General features: G+C 44.0%; 1 protein-coding gene across 1 annotated transcript in view; it reads right to left on the bottom strand.

Moving 5' to 3' along the window:
- The window catches only part of c4h8orf34 (chromosome 4 C8orf34 homolog), a 78,771-nt gene that overhangs the window by 35,728 nt on the left and 26,420 nt on the right, over window positions 1-16,623 (bottom strand). Inside the window, exons 4-7 of the mRNA XM_061240533.1 lie at window positions 16,070-16,198; window positions 15,448-15,476; window positions 12,987-13,168; window positions 4,368-4,534 (exon numbers count right to left, since the gene is read on the bottom strand). Of these exons, the coding sequence (XP_061096517.1) occupies window positions 4,368-4,534; window positions 12,987-13,168; window positions 15,448-15,476; window positions 16,070-16,198 (507 nt within the window). The remainder of the gene's footprint in view (window positions 1-4,367; window positions 4,535-12,986; window positions 13,169-15,447; window positions 15,477-16,069; window positions 16,199-16,623) is intronic.

Consider the following 16,623-nt stretch of genomic DNA (forward strand, 5'->3'; position numbering starts at 1 on the left):
ATAGCGCAGTCCTGCAATGTGGATCCTTGCAGCAGCAGTAGCGTGTGAGAGGTGTTTAGCATACGGCTCTTTGATCAGCCAGCGTTCTGCCTGAACATGCCCAAGGTTGCGTTTCCTCTGGAGCCCACTCAAACCCGCCATCACTCACACGCCCGCCAGGACTCGGCACGCTGACAGCTGTGGCGCGACGGGGCGGCAGGAAGCTCTCACGAGCCTCGCGTTTCACGGCCCTGTACGCCCGGTGTCTGCGGTGTTTCACAGCGCTGTACACCATGTGTCTCAGGCCATGTACACCCTGTGTCTGTGGCCCTGTATGCCCTGTGTCTGAGACAGTGCTGTGTGCTCAGTGTCTGAGGCCCTGAACACTCTGTGTCTGAGATAGCCCTGTGTGCCCTGCGTCTGAGGGCCTGTATGCCCTGTGTCTGAGATAGTCCTGTGTGCCCTGCGTCTGAGGCCCTGTATGCCCTGTGTCTGAGACAGTGCTGTGTGCTCAGTGTCCGAGGCCCTGTACACTCTGTGTCTGAGATAGTCCTGTGTGCCCTGTGTTTCAGGCCATGTACACCCTGTGTCTGAGGCCCTGTATCTGAGATAGTCCTGTGTGCCCTGTGTCTCAGGCCATGTACACCCTGTGTCTCAGGCCTTGTATGCCCTGTGTCTGAGATAGTCCTGTGTGCCCTGTGTCTCAGGCCATGTACACCCTGTGTCTCAGGCCCTGTATGCCCTGTGTCTGAGATAGTCCTGTGTGCCCTGTGTCTCAGGCCATGTACACCCTGTGTCTGAGGCCCTGTATGCCCTGTGTCTGAGATAGTCCTGTGTGCCCTGTGTCTGAGGCCCTACATGCCCTGTGTCTGAGACAGTGCTGTGTGCTCAGTGTCTGAGGCCCTGTACGCCCTGTGTCTGATGCTGCCCTATACGCCCTGTGTCTGGGGGGCTGCAGGCTGCTGTAAAGCTCAGTCAGAGTGGTAGGACCCTCTCTAATGACCCCATTGCCTCCTTCTGGAGGAGTCTGAAATGATGCCACCACATCACTCACTCGCTCAGAAATACAGCCGGCTCCGTGCCCAGCCAAAATTAGCAGCATGCCTCAATTAACATGCGGGTAACGTCCGTCAAGGGATGAATGTTTTCTCCTGCCACAGTCGCTGCCAAACCACCCTTCTGCCATAAAAGTAGTCCTGGTCCAAACGCAGCATGCCCCTTCTGTAGCCTGGTGACACATTGCCATTGATGCAATCGATACAATGGCCTTGTAAATAACAAACCCTTGTAAAGGGCCCATACCTGCACCCACCTTCCCCTAGCCCTCCTCAGCCGTCCCCCTAGATAGTCGACAAACACAGGGCGAGATGTCCATGCAGCACAGCCTTCGGGCTGGAGGAAGCTCATGGACTTTCTGCCAGAGGTGCAGATTGGAAGGGTCTGCCCAGCTCAGACTGCTGTCAGATACTGTACCTTCATGCTGGGGCCTGCAGGGGCGACAGTAGGCCTTCAGTAGGCCTGCAGCAGACACTCAGAGACAGAGGGGAGAGATGTACACAGAGAACCTGTCAGGCCTTCTCCTTCTACAGCAGACCAGGCCGGCTCATTACCGGACCACCACCACAAACCATCTACAAAACACGTTTCTGAACCCATTGTCTGTCAACTGAGAACTTGTTCAATCTCCAGGTCACTCACAGGGACATGCAGTCTTCTGAATCCTGCACGAACCCACCTCACAGTTAGTTTTCTTAAGTTTAGGATCAAATCAGATTTCCAGCTGCTAGGTTGTGCCTTAGCGGCTAAAGTGTGGTTCTGTTTACGCCGTAGGAGCTCTGTGCAGTTATTAATAAACAGGGATCTGATAATCCAGGTCTGGTATCAGATTAGCAGAAGTCCCAGAGCCTGTTTGATATCCACACGGATGTCTCAGGCCGATCCTCTCACCACACGGACTGGCCTTCGGAGTCCTGCCTCAGCGGCGCGACGCTAATCCCATTATTCCCATCACACTGCTGAGGGTAGAGATTTCCCTGCATCAGGGACTTACATTATCTCCACAAAGGAAGCGTGTCAGATAACACACTAAAGATGACAGATAAGGAGAACGGAAATGGGTAAGGAGAGAAAGAGCCAGACGCAGCAGCCCTCTGTTTGGGAGAGCTGGGGATGACTCACAGAGAGACTTATTTTTTGCGATTTTATTTTTTTCTCTGAAGTAGAAAATAGTAGCTTGTTTTAAGTTACTGTTTGCCTGACAAGTCAAATTTCCTTATCCCACTGGCAATTCTTGAAATGAGTAAAACTGTCTCACCTCATTGGCAATATTTTTCTTTTTTCATACAAAAGCCATAGAAATAAGATTTAAAGTCGAATAGAGGACTAAAATACTTATTGAGACTGACTTGTGTTTTGGTTTTTGCTAGAGAGATCCTGGGCCCCTCACTCGTACGTACGCACCATCTTGCTGTACCCCAGTATGGCGGTAGGGTTTCCTGGGGCAAACCACTTCCACCCCCTGCCCCACGTGCCGCTAACAGCCAGCAGCTCCACCGGTCCGCCACGCAGGCCGATCCCTCTGGGGCGTCTCTAGCCAGACAGACGGTGCGCTACAGACCACGGCGACACATTCATAAAACACTCGCTACCTGTGGGCCACTTCTGGCAGCCCTGCTGGAGCACATTCAGGGGAAAGGCACTCAATCAGCCGAGCCCAGGAAACCGCCCGGCTCAAAATGTCCGCCTCACACAGCGAAAATACACCCGCTGCTGTCAGTGCTCGCCCAGATGTCACATAGGGTAAGGCCTGCCACTGTAGTATTTCAATAACTAATCAGCTCATTTATTTTCATCAGATAGCAGTATCTCAATATATGCAGAGTGGTGTCCTGAATAAAAGGGCATATTAATAATTCAACATTAAGTCCAAGTAAACAGACCCCCCTGTCTCATCACGGTTTCTTAGGGCATTGCAGCTAATTTATCAGATATGTCAGATAACGGCTAACTTTGGAAACTGGAATGGAAAAAAGAAAAACCTTGATAAGATGGTAAGAACCATTACAGCCAACATCAAGCTCTGACAGAACCATAATGGGTCATTTCTCAGCATGCATAATTCAGGATCGTTCAAACAGTATGATTGCTATAATCTTTAGTTCTGGGTACCAGTCTTTAACCCCCATTATGGGGTTCCCAACAGGCACAGTCCACTAAACACCTCTCCTTGATTCCATGCTGCTTTCTACCCAGGTTCAAGACTTGGACTTGACTACATTGCTAGGAGTCTACAGCTATGACAGTCAGTGAGAGGTACATCTATCCTCCGACTGGAGTTACCAGTCTGCTGTAGTAATGTGTGGCCTGTGGGTAAAATAGCCAGTGGCTAAAAAGTACATCAGAGAAGTGCATACACTGCAACTAGAGAGCTACTTGCAGAATCGCTGAATTCCAAATCGGAAGCCAATCACCACAATTCTCAGAGAGTCCAGGACACCAGTTTTTTAAAAACTAGAAGATGGAGACCTTCAAGCTTATAACATGCCTCTAGTTGCTACAGTTGTTACCAAACATGCTAAATAAGGTGATTTCCCTTGTCATGGTTATTGGCTAAGGGTTCATTAAGATCTGCCATCAGACCGATGTGACATGACACAAAGTGGCCAATGGAGGGACAGGTTGGATGAGACAATTAGCACTGATGAAAGGCTGAACGTTGACCTTTACATGAAAGGGACGTGTGGTCTGAGCCGCCCTGCTCAGCTGCCTCAACAGACAGGCCCGCCCACAAGCCTTCCATCATTCAAATTTCAGCTGGAGTAGAAATGCTTATCAGGAACCAATCCTCTATGTTGTGCTGAGGATCATGGGAAGGCTGGTGGAAATATGTGTATGACCCCCGACATACACTGAGAGCTCTTTCCAATCACCAATTTTTCACCTCCTGTCCCCCTTCCTTGCTCCTTTTCCTGCTCCCATTGAGAAAGGAAGTGAAGATACGGAATCGAGAACACCTCAATTAGGTGAATGGAATGTCCATGCTTTTTCGAATGTCAGTTTGAGGCCACGTCAGTTACAGACGTAGTATATGCGTGGCAGATGGGGAGAGGTGGATCCACAGGTGGATAATTTATATGTCACGCATTCCAAAAAAATAGGATGAGGATGTGATCATGTTCAGAAGCCAGCTAACTTCTATCAGGAGCCTAACTTCTAGCTCCTAGAATGAATATTAAATGGGTTGGAATGTCCTTAAAGATGGCGACCTCAGTCGATTTCAGGGTCAGGCAAGGAACAAGGAATAGGAGGTGAAAAACAAGGGATTGGAAAGAGCCCTGAGAGACTCCTGTTAAAGGGTGGGATGGGGTGCAGAAGGTTGGGTTACTTACCCAGCAGCTCCATGGCATCATCCTCATCGTCGATCTCGTCCTCAGTGACCGAGGGGGCAGAGCTGGGAGTGGAGTCGAAGGAGTCTTGGGACAACATGGCCGCCAGCAGCTTCTTGTGGTGCTGCTGCTGCTGCTTCAAGCCCTTGGTCTTTGGTTCCATCTTCAGGCTGTGGGGAGGAAGAGAAAGAGCATTCAGAGGTCAAACACGACCTTCCACAAAGCCCTGCACTTCCAGTGGACCCCTCCCTCCACAAGCACCTCAAGTGACACAGGATGGTGTAAAAACAGCCGTGTCCCATCTGAATTAAAAATGAGATCTACCCCGGTAACATGCTGAGCTGCTCAACCTGCAGGTGACAATCCCAGCATGCTGTTCTGGGTGCCTACACTCTCGGCTCCCGCTTGACAGAACGTTTCATGTGGTAAACAAGCGCTCCTTTAAAGACACGGCTGATCACCGAGAGGCGAGAACAAGGAGCAAATTACAATGGGAAGGCTTCACAGAGAAACGCTTTGTATCTGAGTGACGGGAGTCATCATCAGAAGGTACCGGAGCTTTGCACCAGACGGGAACCCTAATTGTCTGTGATGGAGTTCACAAGTGTTTGAAATCATGTTCTCCCTGTCAAAAAAAGAAGTTCCTTTGTAAAGCTCCACCTGAAATAACTATTCTGCATTAATGGCGAGTAGCATGGAACAAGTCGCACTACGTGCACTGCATTATGAGATGTGCAGCATAGGTAAAATAAATAAATGACTGAGGGGAATGGGGAAAGTTTTATAGCGTACCGCAGAGGGGCACTGTAATATCTTTTCCACTCAAATTCACACCTCCGGGGCTCTGGTAAAGAGGTTTCATAAACAGCCGGCAAGCCCCACCACCCGAGGCTCTGCACATTCTTACATATCAGGGTTAAGGGCCCATTTAGTGGCTACAGATTTATACATTAATTCAGATTCTTCACTTTGGACCATTTGCACACAGAAGTTTACTTTTTTTAATATCCTGCCAGCAACACAGGATTAAAATAGGCTTTAGGGGTTCAATTTGATTGTTATCTCATAGTGTTTACTGATAATTTATAGGTCAATGCAAGTGCAAAACTTTCTTAATATTCTCAGTGGGACATTATTATGCTAATGTGGCACAATGTATCAATATGGGAAAGAGAGATCACTCTTTTTCTTCTTTTTGCTATGACAGCAGCACAGCCAATTTGCTCGAACACTCCACAATATTACTTTGTCAGCAGGCCGGGCAGACCAGCTCCCATTTACATATGCAGGCTAAGACTCCGTTTTCCTACATCACAGACTGAGAGGGAAACTTAACATATCTTACAAAGACAGCATACCACACAGTAAAACAAATGTGAAACAGCTGCAGTAATTGCAAAGCAGAAGACCTTGATGCGAAAATTGGATCAAACAAATTTGTGGGATCTGTGGGTAAATATAGCATTTCGGGTGGTTAATCTAATTAACCTAAATGTGGTCGGCCTTTGGTTTATTTTTTATTTTTGTTCATAAACAAGATTAAATAACCAACCCCATACCTCATATTGTACCAAAAGGATTGAAATGACATTCAGAAAATATGTCCTAATTAAGAAATTCTTTTTAGGGGTAGCTAAGAGCAACGGAGGCAATGGGTTATTTACACAGAGCTGCATTCTCCAGAACCAGAGGAGCCTGCTCAGTCACAAAAACACCCATTACGAACATGGATATTCCATGCCCCCAATAACAAATTATGAATTATGAATACATTAAGAACTGAGCACATGTGTCTTCTGAATTAGATAAGTATTTAACATGGCAGATGATCAAACATTCACTAATCCTAGTATTTATCCTGCCTGATTATGTTTAGCAAGAGTCCAGAAAAATGTGTGATTCAAGCAATTGTTTTTACGTAAAACGCTCAACAGAAAGAACCAATGTGTGATAATCTCTCTCTATAATCAATGTCTATCAGGCACTTTGAGGATTGTCTCAGACACACTGGAGTTCCCATGAAATATGTATAAATATGCAAAATAGAGACACTGAGCTCAATTGTTCCCTCACTCATCACATTAGGAAATACATGAAATACGAATTTGATGAATAATACGTTTTATGAACAATAAACTTGAGTATGACTGATAGTAATAATTACTTGTGGGTGTAACCCCATGCCATACCTGTACTGAAATTCAATTTTAGCCTTTTTTGTGATACCAGTGAAGGGAATAATAACACACTTTCACAAAGCAGGTAAAATAATAGGCATTAAACAGGTGCAATTACCAGATCTGATTCATGTATTAGTACAAAGGAAACACTCTCATTGTCCCACATCCATGTCATTACTCACTGTTAACAGGACTGTGAGCGCTGTACTTCCACAGTACCCGTATCTCACCTGCAGTCTATTCTCAACAAAGACCATGGAAATCAGGTGTGTGTGTGTGTGTGTGTGTGTGTGTGTGTGTGTGTGTGTGTGTAAGTGTGTGTGTGTGCAATTTTAATCACAGCAAAGTGATAAAGTGATAAACACAGCACAACACAATCAGCTATTCAATCCAAAATGTAACCACAAACCAAAATAACCAATGTTTATCATCCTTCATTCAAATGCCAATGGGCAAAATAAATGTCTTCTGTGATCAAGTGATGCAATGTTTACTGTTTCATAGCATAATTCATTCCTATTTGCTACATTTAAAAAGTGTAACCTCCCACAAAACCTAACAAGTGGCCCAAGCTCTTTTTGTTGATGTCAAAAAATAAATATCTGCATCTTTCCACTGGAGATGTCCCTCTCATTTGTGTGCAGACATCTCTCCTGGGCTGTAGGCGTTGTGTGTAGCCAAACCTTAAACATGTGACTGCTGAACAGTGCCACAGCTGGAGTGAGGAGATGTGCTGCTCAAAGCACCACGCACTCTCTGCTCCTCACGACTGATCCTGGATCAGCTTAACAAACCACCATCCTGACCCAACAATACTTCTACAAAAAAACCCAACCTGATCTAAGGTAAGCGCAGGTGCCTGGAGTCCAGCTACACCTCTCCAAGCAGGAGATGTGCTGGTGAGGCAGAACTGAACATTTGGGGATGAGCTCTGAGTAGCTGCCTGTAAATTTCCAAGGGGAATCAATCCATTTCTTCCACACTGCCATCACAGCAGGCCAAGTCTGGAAAGACTGGAGCCCTCGGCACATGCAGGTAATATGCTGTCGCAGTCAGTGATAATAACAGAAAAATACTATATACTGCAGGTAGGTGCAGAGCTATATTGGTTCAACTGTGCCCAGGGACGTACACATCCTATAAAGATGAAATTGTGCAGATTACCCTTTGGAAATGTTCTAAGAAATTACATCTATTCTTCTTATGGAATAAAGCCCCCCAAAGGGGACATCATTACCAGAGTGTGCAGACTCACTGCTCCTCTCCATGGATGCCTGCCTGCACTTTCTCCAGGGATTGAGTCAGCCAGAGCCTAGTCCCCTGTGTTCAGAACTAGCCGTTGGATCAAAAAACTGCCTATTTCATGTTTATGTTCAGTGCTCTGGGGGTGCCATGCTGAAGTGAAAGGGAGAAATTCCCTTATACAGGTGAAGCTAATGAGTGCTGCACTCCTTTCCTCCCCATCTTATAGCTTCCCGGTTACACAGTTAGCAACCAACCATGTCATTCGAAACTTCAAAACAAAGGTGACATGTCCAAGAATGAACCCATCAGCCAACCTCTGCATACAAAGTATCACAATCAAAAAATATGCACGGTATCATATCTAGAGACTTCTAGACTTCTTTAGATTACTAAAGTAGTTTTTTTTTTTACGAGGTGCTAAAATTTCTGTGGGTGGAATGAGTAGTCCAGGATACCAAGAGAGCCCCAATGTAAGATTGGGACTAGATGTTCAACTATTTCTCATCTTTATCTCACTTTATCCCCTTTCTCATCTTTGCTTAAATTGAGTTTTTAAAGGTAAGTAATGATTCCAGCGCCGAGGAATCTCACAACTCGGCCGCTAATGTTGTCTGAGGGCTCTCTGAAGCCCACTTTGCACTACAGACACATCTGTCACAATAAGGCCTGTGGGTTCCCTCAGCTGGGGCTGGCTAAATTCATCCCAGCCCTGTCCACACCACACGCACATACCTGCAATCCATCAGAGACACTTCAGAGACCCGTCAGCAGGGTTTACATGGTGACAGGTGTGTGACCCGGAGTGCCCGGCCCAACCCCAGTATGTGGTGAATGAGGTCATGAGGAGAGGAGAAATCTTTATATTAGAGAAGGAGTGAAGGGCCAGCAGGAGAGAGGGCTCATTAAAATGGCTGCCAAGGCTATGGTTGGCAGCCCGCGCTACATGTGGATTAGCGCGCAGGCACTGGGATGAGCCCTGCTGTGATGCCATTGAGCACTACCAGAACAAATGACCTGGGCACAAAACCAATGGATCACAAGGATTACAAGCGATTCAATTATATAGCAAATTTAAGGTTTGGAGCACACAAGGATGGCCACAACTAACACCAAACAAATACCCTGTACCCTCTCATGCAAGTTGCATTTAAAATACTTCTGAATTAGAATAATTCATATAAATATCTTCATGAATCCCTTATACAATTTATTCATACGGTAAGCAGATATCTGGGCCCCTGCTTTATTTATGTAAATAAACCATATCATTGGAATAGATAGGGTACAATTGGCTACCAATTTGGGAGAAAATGTGAAAAATTAGAAAGAAAATGAAAATAAATAAATAAATAAATAAAAGAGCAAAGGTGATTTGCTTCTTTGCTTTTTGTAAATGTATGAATTGATGATGAAATCCTAATGCACATTGCTGTGCAGATAAGCAAAAAGCACAAAATAAAGGCATAAGCAAAATGCACTGCAAGGTGTTTGGTGAAGGCTCCCTGATAACTTCAGTGTATTTTTAACAACGTTTTTCTGCCTTTTCTTTATTTTCTCCCCTTGATTCCAGGGGTAAGCCAGGACCACTGGCTGGTTTAAACCAGGCTAACAGTGTAGCCGGCTGTGTTTGATTGATGCAGACTGTGGCTCAGTTGGGCAGTGACATACAGTACCCAGCCTCCAGCAGGCCCTAGCCTGTTCATTTTCACAGTGAGCCAGCCAGGAGCTCACAGCAGTAGATTCCGTAACAGTGCACAATTAAAACACAAGAAATGCATGCTGAAAAGACGCTATTAGCAGATGTTAAAAGACCTGTCAATCATCAATCCTAAACCAGGCAGCATACAGGGTGGAATGAAAAAAAAATGAATGCCATTACTGTACAGAATGCATTGTGGATAGAGCAATGTACAACACTCAGTATCAAAGACGGGCTGAAATGCATTATCAATATATGTACATGGATGAACAATATTCCCCATACACACATCATACCCTACTCTAGGTAATTAAAATCTCAATGCTCCAAAGTCAGGTGTATCTATGGAGCTCGGTGTGTGAGAGGGCAGTTGCATTGGCCCTTTCTGAAGCCCCAGGCTGTGTAATTTCACTTTAATCCAGTGTAAGAATAACCTAATGGAATTAAAGCACTTGTGTCAGCAGGGCCCTGAAAATGATTAATGATTTAATATCTGATCCGCTCTAATTAGCCAAGTCCTCAATGGAAGGCTTGTGCCTTGTGAACAAACACGCACCTGCAATTAATATCACCTCGACAACATCGCTGTGAGCTCTGTCTGTGTTACTGTGCATGTACATGCAATTTAAAGATCTAATTACTTTCAAGGGAAGGTATTACTTAACCTCCTACCACCCACACATAGACACCTTCCAACTGCTTTCTTTCTGAGTTTATACAGAAAGAAAGCAGTATATTTTAAATATATGATACACTTCTGTTATGATTTATAAGAGAACATGTCCAGATCTTATTAAACACAATGAGATGAAACATAATTTCAAAAATATATACATCCATATACTGTGTAACATAATGATAAAGGCTAACCAAAAGTTTAAATAATTACAGAACTAAAAGTATAACCATCAGTTGTGTCCAGGTGTGTAGCGAGGGTCCAAATTATCTTTGACTTGACCACAAATCCTAACAAGCTACTGCATGCATTAATAGTGAAAAACAATGAATTAAATATGTTCAGGAGTCAATGTGTGAATTTGTTTTCCACTCAATATCCTTTTTAAAATGTGAAATGCATATAAATAGGATACGCGCTGTCTTCCAGTAGCTTGGTTTTATGTGATGCTTTGTCATTATTGGAACACGTACAGTATTCTATTAATTTATAACCTAATGGAACTGCAGAGGTGGAATTCATAATGTTTGATTTCATGGGGAGATGTTTAATTAGCACGATGCCAATATAAAAAGAACACCTCTTACTAAATCCGATTATCAATATGCAACAAGCCAAGCATATAGAAAGCAAGGCTTTCTTTCTGATGGAAAACTAGAAGAACATCATAGCCCATTACACATTTGAAAAATAGATTCAATTACCCCAGGTGAATTTCACCATACAAGCATCCATTACTAAAATGCTTTTAATACCATCACACTATAGCAAATAGGGCATGTGTGCACTCTGAGAAAGCATACATACTACTTGCCCTTACATGTGACCACACAATTATGTTTATTATACAAAAGGTAAATACTTTCAAACAATTACATACATATCCAAAATGTTCTGATGATCAAATATACAAAAGCATTCAACATATCTGACTGTGACTAAGCAGCTCCAGAAACAGTATAGTCATTTATTTAAAGTTTAATAGAGTGACCAGTTGGCTCCTCTGAAGTAATGGCAGTTCTTCATTTCACCACTAGATGGAACAAAGGGCAAAAAGCCAAGTGCCTGTTCAGTTCTTCATTTCTATTTCCCTCCCATTTACTCGACCAACATCTGTTAACATTCCTATTACTATTGCACAGAGAGCAGTTTAAACAAATGCAATGATGCCTCAAACCAGTAAAATCACAACCACAATGCACTGAGACTAAGCATGTTTTTTTGGTTTCTTACATATTCTGTTCAACCACCATTTGACGGTGAGTGATCAGTCATAATATTGTAGATGTGACAAAAAGGCACTCAAATTGGTTACATTTATTGTGAGCAGTAACATTTATTGTGATTAGACTGTATATACTCCCTAGAAGTGACAGTTATTGTGGCTGCTAGGCTGTGTGAACAGCAGGACCACTGTAGAAGAGCACAAATAAAAAATGTTTTCCCTTGCAGTATGTTTGCTCTTTTCAAACCTGTCTAATTACAGTGGCATAACAGGCACAACTTTGAAATACATCTCTTGGCTTTGCAGGTTTTTGTCTCAGTTTAGTGATTCAGTGCCTTTTTCAAGGGCACAGAATCTTAAAAGAATGTTTTTCACCACAAGAGACATTAAATTACACTGAAGATATATCTACAGGAATATAAGAGTTGGCATTTTAGTGATAGCACGCCCTATTTTAACCGTCAAGGCAAAATTGTGAAATTTCCAATTTCATGACACCAGGCTTTTGCGCAACTATGACGCAGTTGTAAAAGAGGATGGTTCGATCATAAATTAACAGTGTCAGGGGGTTTGCTTTCATTATTGCCAATCAGGCCACCTCATTTATTTCCCTCTAATAACAGCGTGTTAGCGCCACAGCCAACAGCTAATTTAATCAGAGCTGAAGAGCAAGAGCATTATGGGAGGCTCAGTTACAAGCGCCTCTGACCATTATTGGTGATATCAAAACAAAGGAGGCGCTGGATAGTTTTAATTTTCAGTATTTATTTACCGCATATTACATATTATTTACCCAAGAGCTGACTCATATGGCATCCCAGTATGCACTCCATTTGACCGTAATGACAGTTAAAAATGAGCACAACAGGAACCAGTGCACCTACGTGTATTTAACAAACTACCTTACACTATTAGATGGGAGTAGAGCTGGTCCTCTACAATGACTGAACTCTGGTGTAATGGATAAATAGCTGACATTGGAATGCATTACTGAACAAAGCTATATCACATAGTCAAATTGAAATAAAACACTGTTCCAACAGTCTATGAATATAATGTGTAATATAAAGCGTTATTATACAGTTCAGTGTTCTCCTGCCCAACAAACGTACACTTTAAAACCCTAATTTAAGGACTATAAACACAGGCAGAGGGTGAGTAAACATGTCAGTGAGCCGTTTTCAATAATAGGAAGGGATTTACAATGGTCTAGTAACACAAAAATCTTACCTAGTGTACCTTTAAACCTGGAGTGCTGAATGCTTCCATTGATATCCCCCCAGCCCGTTGTTTACGATGACGCAAACAGGTTTTCTGCAGACCACGAAAGTGCCAAATACATGCAACAAATATTCTGTTTGCGAGATGAAACCAGCAATCTCACTTGCACCCAGGCACATTCAGGCTTATGTAGTCACAGAAATGGGGTCCACAGTATGACACTGAATAGAAAATAACTGGAATTTTCAAGCAAGAAAAATCCTGCACACATGCATGTGCATATAGTGCTTGCTATTTGGAGGTTCAGGCCTGTTTTCTTCCCTTCTGTTACTCTCTTTATGAAATGCTATAGAAAATAGTTGACACACAGGCTCACCTCCCAGCCGGGCTGTTCTCCTCGCTCTCCCACGCCTCGGTCTTGGCTCGGGGGACGGGCGGCTGGAGCATCTCGGCCGCCAGAGGATCGGCGTCGTCCTCAGCACGGCCCACCCACTCCCCGATCACCCGCGGCCGCATCAGAGAGGAGTTATACGCCCTGGGGTCCTGCGGAAGAGGAGCCTGTCCGTTCGGCACACGCCTGTCACACACGTGTTACACACCTGCCATACGCCCGCTATACGCCTGCCACATGCCCACCACACGCCTGTCACACGCTGGTCACACACCTGCCATACGCCCGCTATACGCCTGCCACATGCCAACCACACGCCTGTCACACGCGTGTTACACACCTGCCATACGCCTGCTACACGCTTTCATTTATGCCACTAAACTTTAACATCAGACCATGTCAGTCAATATCAGCTTAGTGTATGGGAGTGCAAAACATGCTGGAGTATTTACATTCACTAGGCTCAGCCTGCAAACAACCTCATCTATGAACAATCTATAATGCCTGTCTGAAACAAACGCTTATATATAAAATGAAAGGACGTATAAAGGGATTAAAATTTCAAACAAACCAAAACCAGGTGTATCACAAGTCTTTCACGCTGAAACCGCAGATAGAGCACTGCAATAACGGATGTGGTGTCTCACTTTGCTCAAACCATTGCTTTTCAGTTTAGAGGGGTGGTGTCATTAGATATTCGACCACATTCATTTCCCGCTGGCACTTCTACAAAACCCTGCTGCAAGTGGAAATGTGCTATGCCTCAATGTCATGAACAGGTGTGGGTGAAACACAGGTGATGCAAGTATTTAGGAAGTTAGTCACGAAGCCTACATCCAGCACAGAGGCTTAGGCAGGGAGACCTTTTATGAGTTTGCAATCTCTCAGTAAACCAAGCCAATCTGTAGGGCAATATTTCACACCTGAACCGGTGAAGACGTTGATATCTTAAATACAATTCTAATGTGCATCTGAGTGTGGCAGCTGGATGATATGAATTCAAAGCCAAAGCTACTCATTTAAGCACCTGGTGATTGCATTGAATAGTGTCAGATCGTATCTTTCTTCAGACTTTGCCTTCGATGTCTCAGGAGAATTATGGGGGTGGGAAGCCTTTTGTCCTTAATACTGACATGCAATTAAACTCAAGTGTAGATGCAAACACAGTTTGTCAAGTTAATCCTCAACTTGGCTGCTGAATAAAAGCGCAAATGTGAATTTAATAACGCGTCAAAGGTAAGAACAGACGTTGATTGAATCCAGGCAAAACCGGAGCGTAATAGAGTAACAACTAAACTATGATCGAAATGTATCATGTTTTAGATGATTGAGCATAAATTGAGCAAAGGAACATAAATTATTTGGAAGGCTGCAAAATCACTGAAACAGTCGCCCGTTCTCCATGGCCAAAGCTGCTATCTGTGTGGAAAGATAGGCGCTTACGTATTCTGTTCAGGAGAGAGCTTATGTTTCCTAACATTACACATTCCCAAGGAAAGGGGCAAGGAGACACCAGCTCAAGCAGAGCACCTTGAAAAAGGGAATTGAATTCTGTTTCAAATGGATTTGATGTCAAATTGCTTTCTATTCATCGCATCCTACTCCCTTCCTGGAGACAGGCTGAGGGCCTGGCTGCAGGCCAGACTGAAATCCAGGTAGATTAAAGGCCTCTGCCCATGGAATTCAATGCAAGGCATGTATTACATACATTGCCCTGAATGGTTTTCCTATGACATGGCGGTATAGCCTTGTAGCAAGCAGTCAAACACGGCAATCACTGCTAGGCCTGGGAGATAGGTGGGATATATTCTGGAGCTTTGATCAGGAGAGCAACGAAAACATGGACTCGCCCTCTGCTTACAAACTTACACAGGCACCTCATTAGCACAGCGCAGGTCCCATTTCGTTTGATTTAGGACAATTAATTCGCTTCATGAACTAAATAATTACAGATTTCTGTGAGCCGCTCCACGCAATCACATTACCTTTCACATAATGAATACGCATCATGTTGCATTCACTGTTACTGAAAGAGAACTAGACTTTGTCTGATGTGCATGGCATCACGGGCAGATTAACAGTTAATGTAAGGTAAGATTCTAGCCAGGGATTTTATTCATTCTCATGGTTATAATCACTAAACTCTGTTCCCACTAACACAGCTCAACACAGCACAGACGCTGTACGTTATAATCACTGAACTCTCAAAGCTCATTCTGTGCCCACTAACACAGCCCAACACAGCACGGACGCTGTACGTTATAATCACTAAACACTCAAAGCTCATTCTGTGCCCACTAACACAGCCCAACACAGCACGGACACTGCCCTCATCAGAGCTGTGAGACCTCTTCAGCAAACACAAGCAGAGAGTCAGGGCTCTGCTTTACATGGGCTGTTAACCTAATCACTTACAGTACATTTAACACAATAAAACGCACTCTACCTGGTCAAGCTCATCAGAGACTGCAATGCCTGAAAACACATGGAAAGAGAGAGAGCATGAGAGAGAAAGTGAGAGAGAGAGAGAGAGAGAGAGAGAGGGGAGTGGGAGAGAGAGAGGAGAGGGAGAGAGAGAGGGAGAGAGATGTCCTGCAGTGTTAACATTTCTTACAGCACATGTGTTAACTGAAGAACAACATATAATTTAAATTAAGGGCATGCTCTGGTCATCTGTACGGCATTTCATTAATCTCTCTCTTTTTAATTAAGCAGAGAAATGTGTATATCCAACCTTTAATGGTCAAGAAAATAAAAATTAAAACTGAAATACCCTATACCTCATTAACCATGCACATTTAACACTTATAATAATGCACACTGTAATGTAAAATATCAAAGAGGATATTGATGAGCCCACATTCACAGCAATAACTAGAATGATAGCTGACACTCAATTTGTCAAATAAACCCTTGGTCACTGCGATGACAAACACTTAAATATTAGCTCCAAGTTTATGTGAAGGATAGTGACTGCAAAATTAATGGGTATGAGATTACTACAGTAAGCTTGTGTGTGTGTGTGTGTGTGTCTGTGTGTGTGCACGTGTGTATGCAAGCACGCATACTTCGGGAGAGGTTCTCCAAGGCCTTGCCCAGTTTCTTGCTCTCCTGCAGGATGTGGTTCAGCTCGTCAAAGTCCCGGCTCTCCGGTCGAGTTCTCCAGTCCCAGGGAGGGTGCTCTATGGACCGTGGCACTGAAAACAGCCAGAACACCAACACCTTATCACCTCGTCTGAGCTGGCCAATCACTGTCCATTCACTGTTCTTACTGCCCATTCACTGTCCTTACTGCCCATTCACTGTCCTTACTGTCTGTTCACTGTACTTACTGTCCATTCGGTGTCTATTCACTGTACTTACTGTCCATTCGGTGTCTATTCACTGTACTTACTGTCCATTCGGTGTCTATTCACTGTACTTACTGTCCATTCGGTGTCTATTCACTGTACTTACTGTCCATTCGGTGTCTATTCACTGTACTTACTGTCCATTCAGTGTCTATTCACTGTACTTACTGTCCATTCGGTGTCTATTCACTGTACTTACTGTCCATTCATTGTACTTACTGTCCATTCAGTGTCTATTCACTGTACTTACTGTCCATTCAGTATCTATTCAC

This window comes from Conger conger, chromosome 4 (genome assembly GCF_963514075.1).
Source record: "Conger conger chromosome 4, fConCon1.1, whole genome shotgun sequence".
In the NCBI taxonomy this organism is placed as follows: domain Eukaryota; kingdom Metazoa; phylum Chordata; class Actinopteri; order Anguilliformes; family Congridae; genus Conger; species Conger conger.